At 34.1% G+C, this 19297-nt stretch overlaps 3 protein-coding genes across 5 annotated transcripts; 1 reads left to right on the forward strand and 2 right to left on the reverse strand.

Annotated features, from left to right (window-relative positions):
• Positions 1-2394: 2394 nt before the first annotated feature.
• On the reverse strand, positions 2395-9342 carry Mitofilin (inner membrane mitochondrial protein mitofilin). 2 transcript variants are annotated; one of them, XM_073958894.1, is made up of 12 exons: positions 9089-9291; positions 6096-6235; positions 5812-6032; positions 5706-5746; positions 5449-5639; positions 5238-5386; positions 5004-5170; positions 4404-4932; positions 4301-4321; positions 4013-4171; positions 2967-3255; positions 2395-2900 (listed from the first exon to the last, which is right to left on the reverse strand). In XM_073958894.1, the coding sequence occupies exons 1-12, from the start codon at positions 9131-9133 to the stop codon at positions 2723-2725; spliced, it is 2130 nt and encodes a 709-aa protein (XP_073814995.1). In that variant the 5' UTR covers positions 9134-9291; the 3' UTR covers positions 2395-2722. The 2 variants fall into 2 exon arrangements, with proteins under 2 accessions (XP_073814995.1, XP_073814996.1); XM_073958895.1 differs by lacking the exon at positions 4301-4321 and having other exon boundaries at positions 9089-9342.
• A 258-nt stretch (positions 9343-9600) lies between these two features.
• On the forward strand, positions 9601-10359 carry mRpL35 (mitochondrial ribosomal protein L35). Its single transcript, XM_073958896.1, has 2 exons — positions 9601-9737; positions 9801-10359. Exons 1-2 carry the CDS (start codon positions 9713-9715, stop codon positions 10301-10303), a joined length of 528 nt encoding a protein of 175 aa, XP_073814997.1. The 5' UTR covers positions 9601-9712; the 3' UTR covers positions 10304-10359.
• Positions 10360-12213: 1854 nt separating this feature from the next.
• LOC141388717 (oxaloacetate tautomerase Fahd2a, mitochondrial) lies at positions 12214-16153 on the reverse strand. 2 transcript variants are annotated; one of them, XM_073958898.1, is made up of 4 exons: positions 15817-16153; positions 15336-15729; positions 12868-13199; positions 12214-12566 (listed from the first exon to the last, which is right to left on the reverse strand). In XM_073958898.1, exons 1-4 carry the CDS (start codon positions 15909-15911, stop codon positions 12410-12412), a joined length of 978 nt encoding a protein of 325 aa, XP_073814999.1. In that variant the 5' UTR covers positions 15912-16153; the 3' UTR covers positions 12214-12409. The 2 variants fall into 2 exon arrangements, with proteins under 2 accessions (XP_073814999.1, XP_073814998.1); XM_073958897.1 differs by lacking the exons at positions 12214-12566; positions 12868-13199 and adding exons at positions 14098-14411; positions 14479-14810 and having other exon boundaries at positions 15817-16141.
• Between the last annotated feature and the right edge of the window lie 3144 nt (positions 16154-19297).

Raw genomic sequence — 19297 nt, forward strand, 5'->3', positions numbered from 1 at the left:
TAAAGTGGCTCTGGGGCGGGTCAGAATAATAACCTCTCTTTCTCTCTCTCTCTTCTTAAAACAATCTGTTACTTTCCCTTACATTTACTCGTTCTTCTTATTTTTTCTCTTTTGTCTCATTACGTCCTCCTTTCCTCCTTCCCATCTCTCCAGCTTAATCCACCATCTCCTCCCACATAGCTCACTATATCATCGCCAACAACCTTGCACCGTCATCTGCAGGCTTACAGCAACATCTAGAATATTATCATCAACACATCACACTTCTACCATACATCATCATCATTTGTATGTGCACACAACCATACAGTCGCATCCAAATCTTCTCAAGTACACAGCACCATTCAGAACATTATCACTGTATGCACAAATCACCATATACTCATCAGACACACATCACCATAATCTGCAGTCACGCAACACCATACAGCCTCGCCCACAACAAGAAACATATCACACTTTCCACTACATATCAGCACCATCTGTACTAACACATCGGCTTATAGCTGCATCTAAAATCTCGTCCTTAGTCTACAAATCTCACTCTTTTCAACACCATCCATCATCCATCCATCAAATCCATAGCCGATACAACTCTTCAACAATACACATAGCCGCACTCTCCATCTATAAATCAATACCCAACCATACACCTCATCGAATCACAGTAACATCATCATCATCACCACAACACACACACTTCAACAGTCAGGATGATCACAATGGACCACAAGGTCTCCGAGTGGAGTAACTGCTAGCACGGCAGTTACGCATCCTAAACCTAACCTAACCTATGATATTCAACTCTGTTATGACCTCTGTCGTCCATGTGGTGAACAAAGCGGCCGTAGATTTAGTGGCTGATATTTTCACATTCCTCGCGTAGAAAAGGTGGTAATATCAGTCAAATAGGGGGTCATCCTTACACAAACGACATCATCGAAGTTACCTGTGATTATCCAATGTTGAACTTTGATGAGATACTCGAATCCCGGGTCATTCAGCTGTTTCAGCATTATGCTTTGGATGAATTAGCGTTCCTGATGGCATTCGCAACATAATCCATTGTAAATTGTGGTAGTTCCTCCTCTGCTGGAAGAGATCTAATCCGACGTTGTACTGTGTTCTTCGCCCTGTCACTTCCGCATTGCTCGACAAACTGTCGTTTTAAATAATTTACGCACATCTTCGAATCAGTCAGCGTAACGTCACCAAAGGAGACTGAGGTCCTTCTTCTTCCTTCTTGCCTGGCTGAGAGAGTCACTTACCCGTTGCCCACAATTCACTTATCCCGGCTCCAATGTTGGAACCCTTCGAATGATTTAGCCCCTTGTTCTCCATATACTCACCGACCTACCGGTTAAATTCCAGCCCCAGCCCCCGACTTAAGGTCCACTGGGGTTGGCTCGACGATGCTTATCCCACCGGCTCTGCTGGGAAATTTGGTCCCTCTTCTGCAGTTATATGGCTACCCCAACATGAGGAGAGGTTGGGCAAATCTCAGAAGCGGTGATTAGTGAACTTTCTGAAACTAAACCAATTAGCTTTGTCATAATCGCTGAATTGGGCCTATAACCACGAGTACAGCTGTTTATCGGCGGCATGTATACGTTAAGCAACTCTACCTCGGCAGATCCACACCTGACGGGAACCCCCATACATTCCATGTACGGTTCATTAGAGCTATGCTAACGATGCATTGAACAGACTGGTGCAATAGGAAATCTAATCCCCCACCTCAACTTCAGGTGCAATCCTTCCTCAGTACGTTGTACACAGCACAAAGCTGCAGTTGTTGTTGAGCTTGGTTTTCTGCCACGCCGTGACCATGATAATCTTCCAACTCATAAAATCCACTATTTTCTCGATCTTACCTCGGAGTCCATTGCAATAAAATTGCGAAAAGGATGTATTTTCAGGGATTTGGAACCGCAACGGCTGGTGTTAAGTGTTGCATCTGCGGCGGAGTCGCGTATTCATTATTACGACAACAATGTGTGTGGGTCATTGTTGTCGTATGAACGAATCCACAGCAACAATGGAGACAATAATGAGGAGATTTTCTGGTGAGATGATCCTCAGTCACCGTGTAACACCTGTAGATATCAACCTGCTCTGCCAGCGCTATACTTATCTGGTCACTACCTAAGACGATATGTCACACGTTTACCCAACTTAATCTAAAAAGTCCCGTTATAGTCAAGCAAGAGGGGAAGAATTGAGAAACTCCTGAAATGCTCCCCTTTCTATTGTGGATGTGACAGACAGAATACATAACGGTTGTTTATAAACAAAACACATACATAAGCTAATTACTGATCGGTAACTATGTAAAAGAATACCACCTTACCTTCTTAATCCAAACGATCATCATAATCTTGGCAACTCATTTAGTTTTTTTATAATTTATATCTTTTATTTTTATTATTTTCATGTCTCTATTTTTTAAATTAAAGTGTCTCACAAATCTTTTCCAAAGATATTGTACTTAATAATCAAAAGTCTGTATATGTGTGTGTGTGAAATAACTTAAAACAATCCTTTTTGGGGTATCCTCATACATTCATTTAATAATAGTAATAATTACGGCATTGTTTTGATTTGTGATCGTGAAAAAGTACAACTTTGACAGATGTTTAAGCTTTCAACTTGTAAACATTGTTTCCATTATCGTTTGAAAATTTAATTAAATGTTAAAGTACAGTTTAAATTAAAACAAAATTTACAAATACAACAGACCACTGGCGGCAGCATGAGCCATCAGAGTATTGGCAGCTTGTTGGGTTTCCAATAGCAAACGAGTTTCCTTTAACCAGTCGCTGGCAATTTTACGTGGAGCACCTTGCAAAAGATTCATGTATTTCAGGGCCATCATTAAATCGCCACGATCAACGAAATATCTGAGGAATAATAGAAGAGGTGATTTTAGGTAAATTGCTTTTGAGGTACGTGTTTATGTAGTTTACCTAGCTCTGTTCAAGATGTCATAAGTATCCAATTTACTATAGTCGAATTTCTTGTTTTGTAGTTCATCTTGAGAAATGGGATCATCAGGTGTCAAAATGAATAGGGATTGTAGATAGGACAACATATACTTTGGTAGGCTGGCTCCTTCCGCAGGAACCAGGGCTAATTTACGTGCCACACGTTCAACATTTAGGAAACGTTCACGCAAAGCGTCTTCGGGGAATACACCACGTTCTTGGGCCTCTTTTGGTAGATTTTGTATGACTACAGCCACCAATTCATCGCCCTCTATAGAAGAAAATAAAAGAGTTTTTTTGATGATATAATTTTTTCAATTTACAGGATGATAGAATTTTTCGAGAAATTATATTTTTTATTTATTTTTTTAATTTATTTTATTTATTTATGTTTCACCAAGACGAATTTGAATTCGAATCGTCTTACAGAAACAAACTATTATTTTACTTATTTTATTTATTTTTTATTAATTTCATTTATTTCTTTTAGTTATTTTATGTGTTTTATTTAATTTTATTTTTTATTAATAGATAAAATGAATAATATAAGTAAATAAAAAAGTAAACAAATGAAATAAATAATATAAAAAATAATTAAATATTAATTTTTTCATTTTTATTTGTTTTAATTTATTTATTACTAGCGGACCCGGCGAACTTCGTCTCGCTATTAAGGAATAAAATTTCATACAAAAACTCAATTTTCGATTTTTCCAATTTTCCGACTTTTCCAGAGAGATTTTCCAAAATTTTCTTCCGTAAAGACCTTCTCCTCGAAAATACGAATAACTGACAAAAAATTTTACAGAAATCGGCCTAGCCGTTCTCATTTTATGAATTACTATACATTTTTTACACCATTTTTATATATATAGATTTTATTAATTTTATTTATTTTTTTTTTTTTATTAATTATTTTATATTTTATTTATTTTTTTTCTTTTTATTTGTTTCATTTTATTTTATTTCATTTATTTGTTATATTTCTTTTATTTATTTTTATTTTATTTTTTGTTCTGCATACTTACCAGCAACTTTAGTTATGGCCTTAATTTCTTTCTTCAATGGGCGCAATTTGTTTTTCCAATCTTCACCGGGTTCGCCAGTCCTAACAGTTGACCATAGGGCTTGACAGGCAGCCCACAAGGCCTGGGCTTGATGCGCTGAACGTTCAGATTCAGCACGGGCTTTAATTAGAGATGCAAATGTTTTTGTTGATATGTTATTAAATAATAAAAGAAAATAATTTTGATATTGCAAATAATTCAAACATTACTACAAATTGTTTTCTTTTTATAATATAAAATAAATACTACCTCTTAATTCAGCATCAATTTCTTTAGGCAGCATTTAAATAATAATTATATTGAATTATCTGGTAAAATTGTTAACACACAATTCTCCTTCAAATTCTCTTACCTTGCAAGGCAGCATCCATGCCACGTAATTTTCCCAGCATAGCAGCCAATTGCAATTTATAATTTGCCTTTTCAGTGGCCAATTTATCTTCTAATTCCTTGGAATAGTTACGTTTCAATTCACTCTCCCTCATGCTAATGGCATCCTTCAAATGGTCCATATGAGCTTCAGCCTGTTGCTTCAAATGCTGGCGTAATTGCCTTTCAGCATCGGCACGTATTTGTAGAATTTTCTTTTGGTTTTCAATGGCCAATTTACGCTTTTCAGCTTCCAACATATATTCCAGTTGAGCCTTAACGGCTTCGGATTCACTGTCACCGCGCATAGCATCAATGGCACGTTTCAAACGCAATTCACCATCTGTTTGCAGACGTTGCAATTCCTTTTGCAACGCCAAGACATGCGAATATGCATGGGTAATGAACAAATCAAGATCTTCGGAAGACAACAGCAATTTCTTCTCCGCCAAATTCAAGCCGGGGAAAATTGATTCAATCTCTTCTACGAAATAGTTACGAGCTTTCTCAACCTGAAAATGAAACAAGAATTGCAAGATTTATAATGTATATTAAAAGTGAGATACTTTTCTAATCCACTTACATTTCTCCAGTATTTTTCCGACATACTAGCAAGATCTTTATTCTTATAAAGTTCATCCTTCACTGTGTTAATGTGATCAACCAAAGTCTTAATTTTTTGCCTAGCAGCCAATATTTGCTCATGGTTATCAGGTTTTGCAGCCTTCGCCAAAGCAATTTCACATCTTTCTAATGAAAAAAAGATCCACATAAACTTATGAAAAGAATCTTCAAAAGAAAACGTTTTAAAATTTACCAATTTTTTCTAAAGCCTCACGAGCCAATTTTTCTGCTGTAGACACAGAAGAATCTCGAGCACTTGTCCTATTCCTTAAGGTGTTCCATGTTAAAGCATCAACATTATCAACAGCTTGATCAACAATGCGGCGAACATCATTATTGAAGCTAAGAAAGAAATAAAAAATGTTTAATTTATTTAAAAAAGAAAAATTTTGAAATGCTTGTACTTCTTCAAAATATCAATGGCCTTGTTGTATTCTTGTACAGCCACAGAAGCCGCAACTTCCACAGCATGTTGCAATTCTAATACATCAGAGGGTAAAGGTTCAACAGGTTTGGGAGCAGGTTTTGGGGTTGGTTCACTAACTTTAGCAGCAGGTTTTGGTTCAGCAGTTTTGCTAGCTGTTGGAGCAGGTGTCTGTAAACAATAATCACAATTATTTATTTATGATTTTAATTTTATTATCTTTTCAAAATTACTTACGGCTTTTTGAACAGGGGCTTTGCTTTTAACTTCTTCTACTTCTGCAAAAATAAAATATTTTTAATTATACTTTTCCTAATCATTCGTTTTTCTTCATTTAACTTACTCTTAGGTTGTTCCTTATCCTTTTCCGAACCACCGAACAAACCAGTCACAGTTGATGTAGCATTACCAATTGTCTTGGATACGCTGTCAAATTGTTTTTTAACACTATCGATTTGATCGTTAATACCTTTGAATGGATTTTCTTCTTGTAAAGCGACTTTTATAAGCGACTCAGCACCGGGCACGTTTTGTTCGAGTGTTTTTCGAAAATCTTTGTCGTATCTATGGAATGAAAGTAAAATCAGTAACCACAATATTGAATGTTAATTTTCATTTATACTATACTTCGCATATGATATCGCACCGCCAACAATAGCAAATGGTGTCAATAATACAATGACTTTACCAAAACCGGCCTCCCGTACATTTGGTGGTAAGCCATTACTGTTGCTATATTGTCTGCGAGTTTGATGTTGCAGAGTTCTCTGAAGTGAAAAAATCGGTGATAATTGAAGAACATTTTATTTTAATAAAAGAACGTTATTATCGGGCATTTATTTATGGAGTTTTTTTTTACTGAAATTTTAGAATATCTAGAATTTTAGAATATCACCATATTAATAATATTAACCATATTAGGAGGAGTTTTCTGAGTTTCAGTCATTTTTACATGCTTCTTACTGTCTAACTGGAAAACCATTATCTTCCTTATGATCTCAAACTTTGAATTGACAACAAAATAGTGAACCTTATTCGCTGGAAGATCTTCTTGAAACCCACAGGAAATGCAATAGTAAAGCTGAATGACACCTGTTACTGTACTTGCGCAGAGCTAGGCTGTAATATCAAATAAATAGCAGTTTAACATTCCACACAAATGTCATACACCAAAAACTGTCCACACATACCCCATCCTCACAGTTTTGTCATGCGTACCTTAATTTAAAGTAGACCTATGGATTCATTTCAGGAAAAAAAAACTTAGGTTGTCAAACAGTTAAAACAACGGGTCAGATGTCAGTCTGTGCGAATTGAGACTTTTATCTATGGTATCATTCATAATAAAAATTTGTTCCCTAAAATTTTAGTTAGTCACTGAAGGATATTTAGTGGATTTTGTAAGTCTAAACGTACTAAAGATCTAAATTATTCGGTGACCAATAATCATGGACCTTTTTAACTGCATTTATGCGAAAATATTAAACTTTTGTGAGGGAGGTACCAGAAGGAGTTATGCGATATAGTTTTTTAATGAGAGTCACTTCTTATTTTGAACGATTTTGGACCATTATATCAGGAATCATGGACTTGCACAAAGAAAAATGTCTGTAAATATTCTAAACCAGCTCTTAAACTGCACAAAATTTTGAACTTTTGCGAGGGAGGTAGCCGAAGTTGTTGTCCGATGTAGAACTTCTTGGAACTTCAGCCAAATTGCATATTCAGTTCACAAGTAATCGTGCTCATCAGTTATTTTAGTTGGTACTGGCATATTTTTTATAGAGATTTTGGGCCATTATATCAGGAAGTATAATGAAAAAAATTGTTGTAGGGGCCGCGGAGACAACCTTTTGCAAAAAAAACTTAAAAACTATTAGAGAACCGGCATTAAACTCCACTTTTGTAAAGTTTTGTGTGGGAGGTACCCGAACTAGTGGACCAATAAAGTCCATATTCGAACCTGACCAAATTTTAGTTTGGACAACATATTATGGAGGTCAAATTTAGGACCAAATTGGTTGATCTGTTCGAGAATTATCGTAAGTTCCAGCCAAAAAGCGTCAGGTTCGGCCGGACCGAACTTATTACACCCTTCGTAATGAAATATTCTGACCAAATGTACATAAAAACTTCAAAATACTTGAACTCGGGTGGTACCGGTGATGTGGGAACTATTCCAAAACGTGGATCTATATCCACATTTTTTGGTGGAGAAGCCATTTGACCACTGGGAGTCCTAATACCAATCTACATCCATTTTGGTTCGAATATATCGATCAAAACTTCAAAATACTTCAAATCGGATGTTAAAGTTATATAGGAGCTATAAAGTATTTTGACCATTAGGAACCCTAAATTATAGTTAATTCGGTCAGAAAATGTAGCTAAAAACTCTGAAATCGGGCTGTATCGTTATATGGGGGCTATTTCAAAACTTTGACCCATGTCCACCATTTTTGGTAGAGAAGATTGTTGACCACTGAAACCCCTAAATGCCATATTATATCTAATTCAGAAAATGCTACTAAAACTCTACAATGCCTGAAATCGATCGGTACCGTTATTCGTTGTCAAGACATTATATTTTCTTGTCTTTAATTTCATTATCCATTGAAATTGAAATGATTTGTTAAAATATGTAATACATATGAATTATGCCGGAGACTATGAAATTGTATGGAGATGGCTGACTTCCGTATCGTCAGATTCTTTGAAAATGGTATGTTGATTGAATTTAAGTTAATCCGTGCAATAATCTCGATCAATTTCTAAAGCTTTTCCTCTCCTAAACATCATTTCAGCATGCTTCAACTACCTATAGGAAATGGTTGTTGTTGTCGTAACAGCATATGATGCTGTGTTCAAAACGTTCCACCTTCAAACATTGGAATCGGAAAATGCTCTTAGATGCAAAGCTAGATATGGAAAGTTTGTGCCTAGTTTCAAAAAAGCAAAATGCTAAAAATGCATCCATAAACTGTAATTTAATTAGAGTTCTACCTAATTCGCAATATACTTTAAGTACCATAACACCCGCATGTTGCACCTCGACTTATTCCCTAAAACCTAATTATCTTGTCATGCTACAGACATTACCACTTATACATACATATTCAAGAATGGCTTGAATCCCTTTTATGGAACTAGACAACCACTTTCAGTTTGGACGCAATAGATGTAGAAACTACTGCATGTTCATTAATGCTTGTTATTTGGATCAATGTCAACTGCCAATATAAGCGATGGCATCAGCTGGTACTTCACTCACATTGGTCATAGAAAAGAAAAAGCCTATACAACGGCAACAAGAACAACATGATTTGCACGCTGTAACCACTCAGTTTTATATCACAACATATCTTCATTTCTCGTTAAATTTTCATTGGTAATAACTCCTGCAATAGATATCCTAAACGTAATAATTTGGAAATGCTACAGTTCCAAATCCAATGGTGACATAACAGTACGACTAATTTTCGATATTTTGTGAGTGCCACCACACAGCCAAACATGGGCAAGAAAGGTGAGGGGCGCAATGGTTATGTTTTTGCACAATGCTACACACATGCTGGCTGTGAGTGTGTCTAGCAAAGAAGACGTCAGCGTTAATAACTCACCTGCAGAGCACTTTTGCAAGGCTCCCTCAAGGCCAAACGATACATGATTCTTTAGGCAGATATTCTGTAATTTTCTATGTTAATCAATTTTGTTTGGACCGGCTTAATCCTCTTTTTTCGTATAGGAAATCTCTTCCCGTAATCAAACTTGACCAAGAGCAGCAGAATAACTACAGAGAGAAACGAAAAATAATTGTCAAATCAACAAAAAAAGTAATGACAACTGCATATGTCAAAAATTAAATGTTGCTCACACATGTTTGTTTCGGTTCATAATAAAACCGATTGAAACCCGAAAAAGGTGTACGCGATATTTGTAATACTACAAATTGGCTCATAAACAGATATTTAGCTGTATTATGTGTTTATTAATTATTGCAAGTATTCACATAATTTATCTTATATAAAGAAGATCAATTTGGGTTAAGTGAACCGGTTCGTGTAATATCCGAAAAAATTAAGGTGCTCACATAACGAAATATCAAAATAATCACAAAAGGTAAACATATTTGTTTGACAGTTTTTGTGGCTCTTTTCTCTCCCATTACTCTCCACGCAATTTTAGTTTTGGTTATGTGACTTGGAGGATAAACTATTTAGAAAAAATCAACTTCCTAAATAAAAATGTTGCGTTCTTTAATTGGAAATGGTAAAGTACTATTTGGAATATTAAATGAATATTTTATCACATTGTCCCTTTTCTTTATTACAGCACTGAGGTGTAGCGCTTCATGTGCCACAGTTTTAGGAACACCCTTGCAAAAGTGTGCATTTTCTTCATTACAAGTTAAGAGCAACGCTGGTGTTAGCTGCAGCACAGTTTTCCCGAAATTATCCCTTCCATCCATTAATGGTAACGTCCTCCAGCAACCATTGGCATTGCAGACACAACAAACTCGTGGAGTTACGAAATTTTCCCTTAATAAGGGAAAACGCAAAAGTGTAAAGGCTGTTATAAAACGTTTCCGCCGCCTTGATTGGGGTGCCTGGATCCGTACATACACCGGTCGCCAAAAGAAATTATTCTCCAAGTCGCCTGAACGTAGACGTCGTTTGCGTCAACATGTATTCACAAATTCTACACAAAGTTGGTTACTGGATAAAATGGTAACAAGTTATTGGCGAAAACCAAAGAATTGGGTCGATGATGTTTATGCTCCCTATCATAAGCGTGATGAATTCTTTGCTACCAAAAGTAAACCATTTAAAGTGTAACCGAATGTTAATTTTGTCCTTTTGTTGAATAAATAAAACATAAAATATAAATGAAATTTTTTTGGTATTTAGTGGTGAATTAAAATCGATAAAATATTAGGACTTCGAAAGCTTCATTAGAGAAAAAATGAGGATTTAATAAAATAACCCACAATTTTACTAGTCAAAAGAAAGTTAACACTTTAGCAGAACGTAATATTTTTTATTTCTTTAACTTGTTCAAGTGTCCAAACAAATCCGTAAGTGCTTTGTTGAAATCCGGTGATAATTCCCCATAGTAAAGCTTTCCGGTAATCTTGATTAAATTTGACCTATATTTATCTTTCTGTAAATTTTTTCTGTTAGTACCTAATGGATTTGAGATCTAGAGACTACAATTAGTGATTATTTGTATATAGGAGTAAAATAAAGCAACATTTTATTTATAAATAAGGGCGAACGCATCAGATCCCTACCCATATGTTACATACACCTTGGGTATTTGCCCAATTCATCTACACTAGGGTATTTAGTATCGTATATGAGTGGAAGATATTGAGTGACAAATATTGTTCTTATATGCCTGAACCCATAAATGCCATTTATCCAAACCCCGCTACTGTCAACCATATATAGGAGGCTTCATAATGTTTTTGTATATTTATCACATTCCTATCGTTTAAATGATTCGTGGTAATTTTTCGAAATTATTAGTAGCTTTCTTACCAAATATATGTAATTGGGAAAATAGGGTTTCAGTAATCCTGACCATTTTCCCAAATTTGGTCGCAAAAAATGCCAAAGCTATATAAAAAATATGAACGAACGAACAGCAAAAAGCTCTAATACAAACCTTCCTTATATCTTAGGAAGACCACAATGGACCGGAAGGTCTCTGAGTGGCGTAGTCACATCCCATAACCCAACCTACTGACTCCCTACCTCCAATGTCTTCAACGAGCAACGAGCTGATTGCTGATTTTATCTCTATGAGGATTTAATCTCTGGTTCTCGAGAGAGAGAGAGAGAGCGTGGGTTCGAACCCCACACCTGACAAAGTCTTTTTTCTTTTTCAAATTATTTTTATATAAATGAATATTTTTTATTAAGTGTGTCTGCGTTCTCGATAATTTGTAATAATTATTACAAATTATTACTGAATGTTGTTTTTTTACACAAATGTTCAGTAAAAGAGAATGAATTGAGAAACTTGTTTTGAAATTTTTATTACTGAGAACTTATAATTTTTACTGAAGGAATTTTGTTCAGTAGTAACATTTTGTAGCTTTAGGCAGTTGTCAAAAGTTTAAAATATTGATTATGATATTTGAATATTTCAAACTTTTGACAACTGCCTAAAGCTACAAAATGTTACTGAACAAATTTCCTTGAGTAAAAATTATAAGTTCTCAGTAATAAAAATTTCAAAACAAGTTTCTCAATTCATTCTCTTTTACTGAACATTTGTGTAAAAAAACAACATTCAGTAATAATTTGTAATAATTATTACAAATTATCGTGTACGCAGACACACTTATTCAAATATCATAATCGTAAATATTAATCAAATTGAAAATTTTTACTGAATGTTGTCTTTTTACTTTTTTATTTTTTTCCTTTGAAAGAGTATAAAATGCTTTACTCTCTAAAAAGAAGTTACTGAGTAATATTTACTGAGAAAGTACAAGGACAAACCTATTGTTTTTATAAGCATTTTAAAGCAAATTGTTGTAATTAATTCCCTCATATGCCCATATTAATTCTTACCTTTTTTCGGCACAATTTTGTAGATATAAATGATACATTTGCCTCAATAGATTGTGGAGGTTTACAACGTATATGAAAGATGGAAGCTGTTTTGGTCCATATTTCGAGCCGAGTCCAAATGTTTTATATAATTCTTCCCAAAAATTATTTTCAACTGTTAATAATTTGTTAAATATTCCATAATTTTATTGCGTATTCGACATTTATATGCATCTTAAACCGAAAAACATTTTAAAAATTCACATTAAAACCCTTAAAATTTGCTACCTACTTTGGAAATAAAAACTAAACAAAGAAACATATCATACATATATACAAATTGAACATGATGCATATCACTTAAAGGTTACGGAATTTTATTTAGGGAGCAACAACTTTGTTCACCAATTTACCCAAACATTGGATTTCACTTTCAATTACATCACCTACTTTTAAGTATTCTGGTGGATTGCGATACATGCCAACACCTTTGGGTGTGCCAGTTAGTAGAATATCTCCAGGTTGTAGTGTCATTGATCTTCAAAAAATAAGAAAATAAATATTAATATATTATCCGTTCTAGAATCTAGAATAATCTATTATTTTAAAAAATTCTAAAAATTTGAACAGTTTTACGGGAACACACACATAATGCCTGTTCTAGAACCTGCAAGAATCTACAATATTTTACTAAATAAATTGGAGTTCTGCAACAGGCCCATATGCATGCCCGCGAACACAAGCTTAGAAGGAAATTTTTAAGTCTTGAAGATGTTTATAGTTCTGTAACAGATCTATAATTTCAAAATTAACTTCAATCATTAAATCTTAATACTTACTGAGACAAACGACTAATCATATCATCAATTTTATATATCATATTGTTAGTATTACTGTGTTGTTTCTCGACACCATTTATTTTGCACACCATTTCTAGGTCGTGTGGATCTTTAATAAGGCTTTTGTGTACAATCGATGGACCAATGGGTAAAAATGTATCCATAGATTTGCCAATTAAAAACTGACCACTGTTACGATGATTTTGCCAGTCTCGGGCTGAAATATCCTGAGCAACACTGTAACCAAAGATGCAATCCATAGCCTGTTCACGGCTAACATCTTTGCATTTCTTTCCAATTATCACAGCCAATTCAATTTCCCAATCCATTTTCTGAAACAGATGTATATTTTTATAATACAAAGTGTGGTCCAAACGAAATATTAAATAGAATTGTAAATAGCTTTATGAAGTAAATACGATTATTATTAATCAGGGATTGTAAAATAGAGTACTAATATAAAATACATACATACATTGGGCACTGGGCATGGATATTGATATAAATGATTTAAACTGTCCGATGAATTTCGACAATCTCCCCATATACAAAGAAAGTATCATTCAGCTCTGCCGACAGAGACATAACCTCAGCGTCTATAGGACTTTTTTTGAGGTTTTCGGAGGAAGTATGTACATACTCCAAAAATATTCATAACGATCCGAGACGAGCTGTTACACTGTACTTTTTCAAATTTTTTGTGGGGGGTGTACATGAAGAAGTATACAGATCTCGTCCATATTCAAACGTGAACTATGTCGGAATGTATTATTATCATATGCAAAGTTATGACCAATTCGGTTAGTGCCTTCGAGAGTTATCATGCGCACCATTGGCTAAAACATCTCCAAATTGTCTGAAACGAATTTTGGTCATACATGGAGTCTAAAAACATTATTTCGATGAGCAATTCCAGCTGGCATCTCATCATATAAGACATCCAAAACACTACATTGTGTGGAGGAAGATCTATCCGCTATACACATCCGAAGAAATTCCAATAATACAGATCGACCTACGAGGGTCTGGTTGTCTCAACCTTAATACACAGCAGCAGTTCAAAATCATGAAATATATATTTCATGCTTGTTTGACTTGAAAAGTTTAAAAACTGGACTTTTCCCTTATTATGGAATATTTCCTTATTAAAATCTAGTGAGGAATCAATTATTTGGAATCAAATATTTTGGAAAGTCTTATTGAATCCAAAATAAAAATAAAGTTTGAATATTTTGATCACTCATTCATAATTTTATTTAATATAGCACACATATACATGCATACGGGAATTGCACATAGATTAACATTTTATAAATGCACATTGATTTTAACAAATATATAAACATGATTAACGTGGTTGCATTTATACACCATGGCACATTCAAATTTAAGGAGCTACAACTTTGTTCACCAATTTACCCAAACATTGGATTTCACTTTCAATTACATCCCCAGGCTTAAGATATTCTGGAGGATTACGATGCATACCAACACCTTTGGGAGTGCCAGTTAGCAAAATATCTCCAGGTTGCAGTGTCATAGACCTACAAGAAAGATGTCAATTAAAATTTTAATATTCGAATAAATATGTGAGCATTAAACGGTACTTACTGTGACAAACGGCTAATCATATCATCAATTTTATATATCATGTTGCCGGTGTGACCGTGTTGTTTCTCGACACCATTTATTTTGCACACCATTTCTAGATCATGTGGATCTTTAATAAGACTTTTGTGTACAATCGATGGGCCAATGGGTAAAAATGTATCCATAGATTTACCAATTAAGAATTGGCCACCGTTAAGTTCTTTTTGCCAGTCTCGTGCTGAAATATCCTGGGCAACACTGTAACCAAAGACGCAATCCATAGCCTGTTCACGGCTAACATCTTTGCATTTCTTTCCAATTATCACAGCCAATTCAATTTCCCAATCGAGTTTCTAAAATGCAAATATACATATATGATAATTCTTCTGTTTTTTTTTTTTTTTTTTTTTCATTCAACAACAAAAGCAATATAAGCCCATGATAGTCTATTCTTCTGGAAAGTAGTGTACCTTAGATGAATATATCATACGGATAAAACTAAAAAATATCCGACACAAATTCCAAAACAATTTCAAGAATAATTTGCAGTCGTTGCCTGTGTCCAAAAGGTCGAAGTGTCAAATCCCGACCGAATGCCGGACACCCGTTTCACCTTATAATGCATAAATGGAAGAGGTAGGTTACTGTCTCACTGTCACATCAGTAATTCTGTAAGAACTACTACAGCATTCCGTGCTGTTATGGTATTGTGGTAAGCGAAAAAACTTCTTAACAATCAATTTGAATAAAGGCCCACATCTCAGAAATGTATCTTCCAACCATTAAATAAGTGAAAGTCAATGAAAAATAGAGGCCCAAACACAACTATATATAATATTGATTTAATAAAATCTAAATTCACAACTAATTTTACTTACATTTGTTATTTTATGGGCAATAACATTACCCCTTGCCCCAACCAAAGTATTGTTGAATTTACTAAAGAACATTGGACGTTTTGGTGGTTCTTTATTTTGTTCCTCACAATGATCTTGATAATTCAAACCAATACACATAATCTTTTCCGGATTGGTTACGGGTGGCAGTAAGGTAATGGAATCATTCATTTCTTCACTTTGGAAATTCTTTAATTTCTCCTCCAATTCCGAAATAGAATAATTTTGTTTGATGAAGGTGATCATATCATTTGAAACACATGATCCACTCGATAATTCCACCAATGAAGTACCATCTTCGGATACAACACCCAAACGTTGGCGCTCATCGTTTTTACGTTGGAATTGTACAAATCTCATTTTTGGCACCTGCTTTCTTTAAAGATCCACACAAAGTTGCTTTTATCAATTGATATTGGAACTAATAAAAAGTCAATGTCATATTTTTGTACAACTTACGTACTTTTCGCTGCTGTAGTAACGCATACCACCATAGGTCTGGAGAGATCGGCGCGTATTTGTTCTCAAAATTGCTCCTAAAACTCTCAGAGCAACCATTTTTATGCCGTTTATGCAATTTCACTGATAACAATTTTGAAAATATTGGTTATTTTAATATTACAAAACGTACACTTTTATTTGTTTATTCACTATATTTTTGGTTTACATTTATTTTAAACTGATAATTTAGTTTTGTTTGTTATTTTAACTGGAAAATAAATTTTCCGTTTATCAAAACACCGGAAAATTCATGTGGTATTCACTTTGAAATGTTAACACATGCACACAGGGATGTGTAAAAAGGGAGGATTAGGTCTGTCTGGTTTGTAGCCCGTTTAGACTATACCCTTATACGATGATTAAGGGCGTTATCTCGATTTAAGTGCTTAATACCCCGGTTACACTATTGAAGGTTAACCCACTGGGTTTAATAGATCCAGTGGGTTAATATTTGCTGGTTACACTTAGCTTTTCGAGGATATAAACTGTCAGCTGATGTTTTAGCTCATTTAGACTAGTCGTAAATTCTCGACTGGATTTAATAAATCCAGTACAAATCTCATTGCATTTAGATATACCTTTTGGAGGTTTTAAATGGCAGTCAGCTGATTTTTGCTCATATCACAATTACCAAGGTAGATGCATCAGCCCATCTGATCGAATTTGAAACGTTCAAAGAAGTTCTTGTAAATTTAATTCGTCTTAAAAAACATACGCCAAATTACAAATTTATTGTTTAATATTGCAAATGTTCGCACATTATGCTACTAATGCTAACTAAAGATCAAATAAAGAATTACTTTATTGCTTAGACATCGTAAATATTAGTCTTGTTTGATTAAAATCAATTTTGTACATCAAAAAAAATTTAATTTTTCCGCCTTGTTTACAAATTTTTACATTTTAAATTATTTTTAGTGTAGCAATTCACCGATGCATCTACCTTGTTTCTTGTGCCAGCTTGCAACTTTTTGTATTTTCTAGCAACATGTTGCAAAAAACAGAGTTGTATACGAGGATTTATGCCAGATTTAAAACAAATCCACTCAATAGGAGGATCTATTTTTGTATGGGAAATCTGGTAGATTTTGGCTGGATTTAGCAAATAAAACCTGATAATGTGCTAAATCCGGCTAATGATGTCATATCTAAATGGCTTATTTGTTTACGTATACATACAAAATAACTAATAAAGTCATGTGTTACACTTTTACAATTTCTCGTATGAGATATTGTCCCCTCTTTGCGCATATTGGTATATTTTTACACACAGGGATACAGTTTTGTATTATGGCATCAAGCGTACTTTTTGTTGAAAAAAAGTGTCTAATAAAAAAAAATAAATAATTTTATGATTTTCAAATAATACGGCGTTTATATTATAGTTTTTTGCAGGGTTAACCTTCTTTATGAGGATTTATTTGAAGTATACACAATGGAAATGACATTTGAAACCCAGACCCACTGGGTTAACCTTGTTATATATAAACGGCCTATAACTCATGCGACCAATCGTAAACGTGTAAAACACGACAAACTCTGTTGCAAAAACAGTTGCAACTTTTGGTACTTTTTGAGTAGGGTTGGATTTTTTTGCATAAATACCGAATACAACACTGTATTTTTGGTGGATTTGTGCCGGATTTAAAATAAACCCAGTCGTGAGAGGATTAAATTTTTGTATGGGAAATCTAGTCAGATTTGACCAGATTAAGCAATAAATCCTCATGAAGTGGGTTAACCCGGCAAAAAGCTGTAATGTAACCGTGCTATAAACGGGCTATAAATTAGAGATGTTAAATGATTTATTTTATTAAAACAAAGATAAAATATAACTCATTCGCAGTTCGTTCATGGAAACAACCGGTGTCACTGAACTATATTTTGAACTAGGTCGTTGAAACGAACTAGATTTTAACAACTCTACCTTAGTCGATGATCAGACTAGCACGATTTCTACATGGTGACGTCAAGTTTATAGGCGAGGGGTATGAAGTAGTGAAACCCATGTAAACGGTTTTCTGTGTTTGTTGTGTTGCCTCCATGGTGGCATAATAAGGTGTAGCGCCAAAAACAGCTGATCTTCATAGCAGTTGTCAAAATACGTTATTGTGAATAAAATCACATACAAAATGTAAACAAGCAATTCACAGTAATGCCCAATTTACATTAGCAACATTTTCGTCATTTAGAGCTGTTTCGTCATTTATTTGCTAAAACAGTCAACATTTTGCGTCATTTACCATACAAAATTAAATGACGATAGCTGCGTCATTTATTCTAAACAACGCACGAAAACACCATACTATTATACGCAACCCTGCTTTTTCGTCATAAACTACCAACAAATGCAACTGTTTTATGATGTCTTTTGCTCTGTTCCAGAACCTGCAAGAAGCTACTACTTTTTACTACGATAACATATGGTCTGTTCCCGTACTTTATAAAGTGGTAAAAGTCGTAAAAGTTGTAAAAGTCTTAAACGATTTTCATATAAATTTTGTGTACGGGAACGCAAAATGTGTAAAAGTGGTAAAAATTGTAAAAACTTTTTAGTTCTGGAACAGAGCTATATTTTCCTTTATGTTATCGGGAAAAATAGTAAAAATTAGTAGATTCTTGTAGTACTGGAACAAACCATTTGTTTGTTTGTGTGTTTTGTAGAAAAACAAAAGTACTCAAACGATGACAAAAGTGTAAATAAATGTTTAAAAATTTGCAAAAATTAAATTTTTTCAATTTTGAATTAAGTCAAGTTATTTGGTAAACATTAGTGTTGTGAAATTCTTATTTTTCGGAATTAAAATTATTGTGTGCGTGTGTATGTGTTATTGTATCCGTGTGTATGTGCGATTGTGTGCGTAAGCAAATGACGCAAAAAAATGTAAGATGTAAATACACTTCATTTGTTTCTAGGATTTCGTAAAACGAAATCATTTAATGTGCATATGTAAATTGGACATTATGCATTATTGTGAGCAAATTTGACGTTTGACATGATTTGATGTAACACCTTCTTATTCCACCATGGTTGCTCTTCTTGTTATTCGTTGCAAACTTTTTTCTTCCATTTTCTTTCATTTTTATTTTCTCAAGCAAACGTTAACAACAAAACAAGCATAAAAAGATTTACCCCCTGTGTTTGTAGAATTTTTTATTCTTCTCCCACGAATTGGCAAATGTAAAGCGCTGATTTTTAAATGAGGAATTCTTAACGATATATGGAACGGGTATACAAAAAATTATGTATGTCTTCTGGGTGCTGAGTTATGGATGCCTAAATTATTACGAATATAGACGAACGAACAAAAATAATTTACAGAAACAGGGGGTTAATAAAAACATTTGATTAATGAAAGAGTGAAAATTTAACTATTAATACTAATTATTTTATTAATGTTAATTATTTTGTGTTGTTTTTTAGTTTATTTATGTTTGTTTTG

The sequence above is a fragment of the Musca autumnalis genome, unplaced genomic scaffold (genome assembly GCF_047663935.1).
Source record: "Musca autumnalis isolate F117 unplaced genomic scaffold, ASM4766393v1 scaffold_1, whole genome shotgun sequence".
In the NCBI taxonomy this organism is placed as follows: Eukaryota; Metazoa; Arthropoda; class Insecta; order Diptera; family Muscidae; genus Musca; species Musca autumnalis.

Excerpts from the sequence above, each read along its gene's own strand:
- Mitofilin (XM_073958894.1), bottom strand. The coding sequence starts at position 9,133 with ATGTATCGTTTGGCCTTGAGGGAGCCTTGCAAAAGTGCTCTGCAG. Across the intron at positions 5,387-5,448 it reads GCCATTGATATTTTGAAGAA|CTTCAATAATGATGTTCGCC; the intron begins GTACAAGCATTT and ends TTTCTTTCTTAG. Across the intron at positions 4,172-4,300 it reads AATTGATGCTGAATTAAGAG|CCCGTGCTGAATCTGAACGT; the intron begins GTAGTATTTATT and ends CTCTAATTAAAG.
- LOC141388717 (XM_073958898.1), bottom strand. The coding sequence starts at position 15,911 with ATGGTTGCTCTGAGAGTTTTAGGAGCAATTTTGAGAACAAATACGCGC. Across the intron at positions 15,730-15,816 it reads CGTTACTACAGCAGCGAAAA|AAAGCAGGTGCCAAAAATGA; the intron begins GTACGTAAGTTG and ends GGATCTTTAAAG. Across the intron at positions 12,567-12,867 it reads ATGATTAGTCGTTTGTCTCA|ATCAATGACACTACAACCTG; the intron begins GTAAGTATTAAG and ends TATTTTTTGAAG.
- mRpL35 (XM_073958896.1), top strand. The coding sequence starts at position 9,713 with ATGTTGCGTTCTTTAATTGGAAATG. Across the intron at positions 9,738-9,800 it reads GCGTTCTTTAATTGGAAATG|CACTGAGGTGTAGCGCTTCA; the intron begins GTAAAGTACTAT and ends TCTTTATTACAG.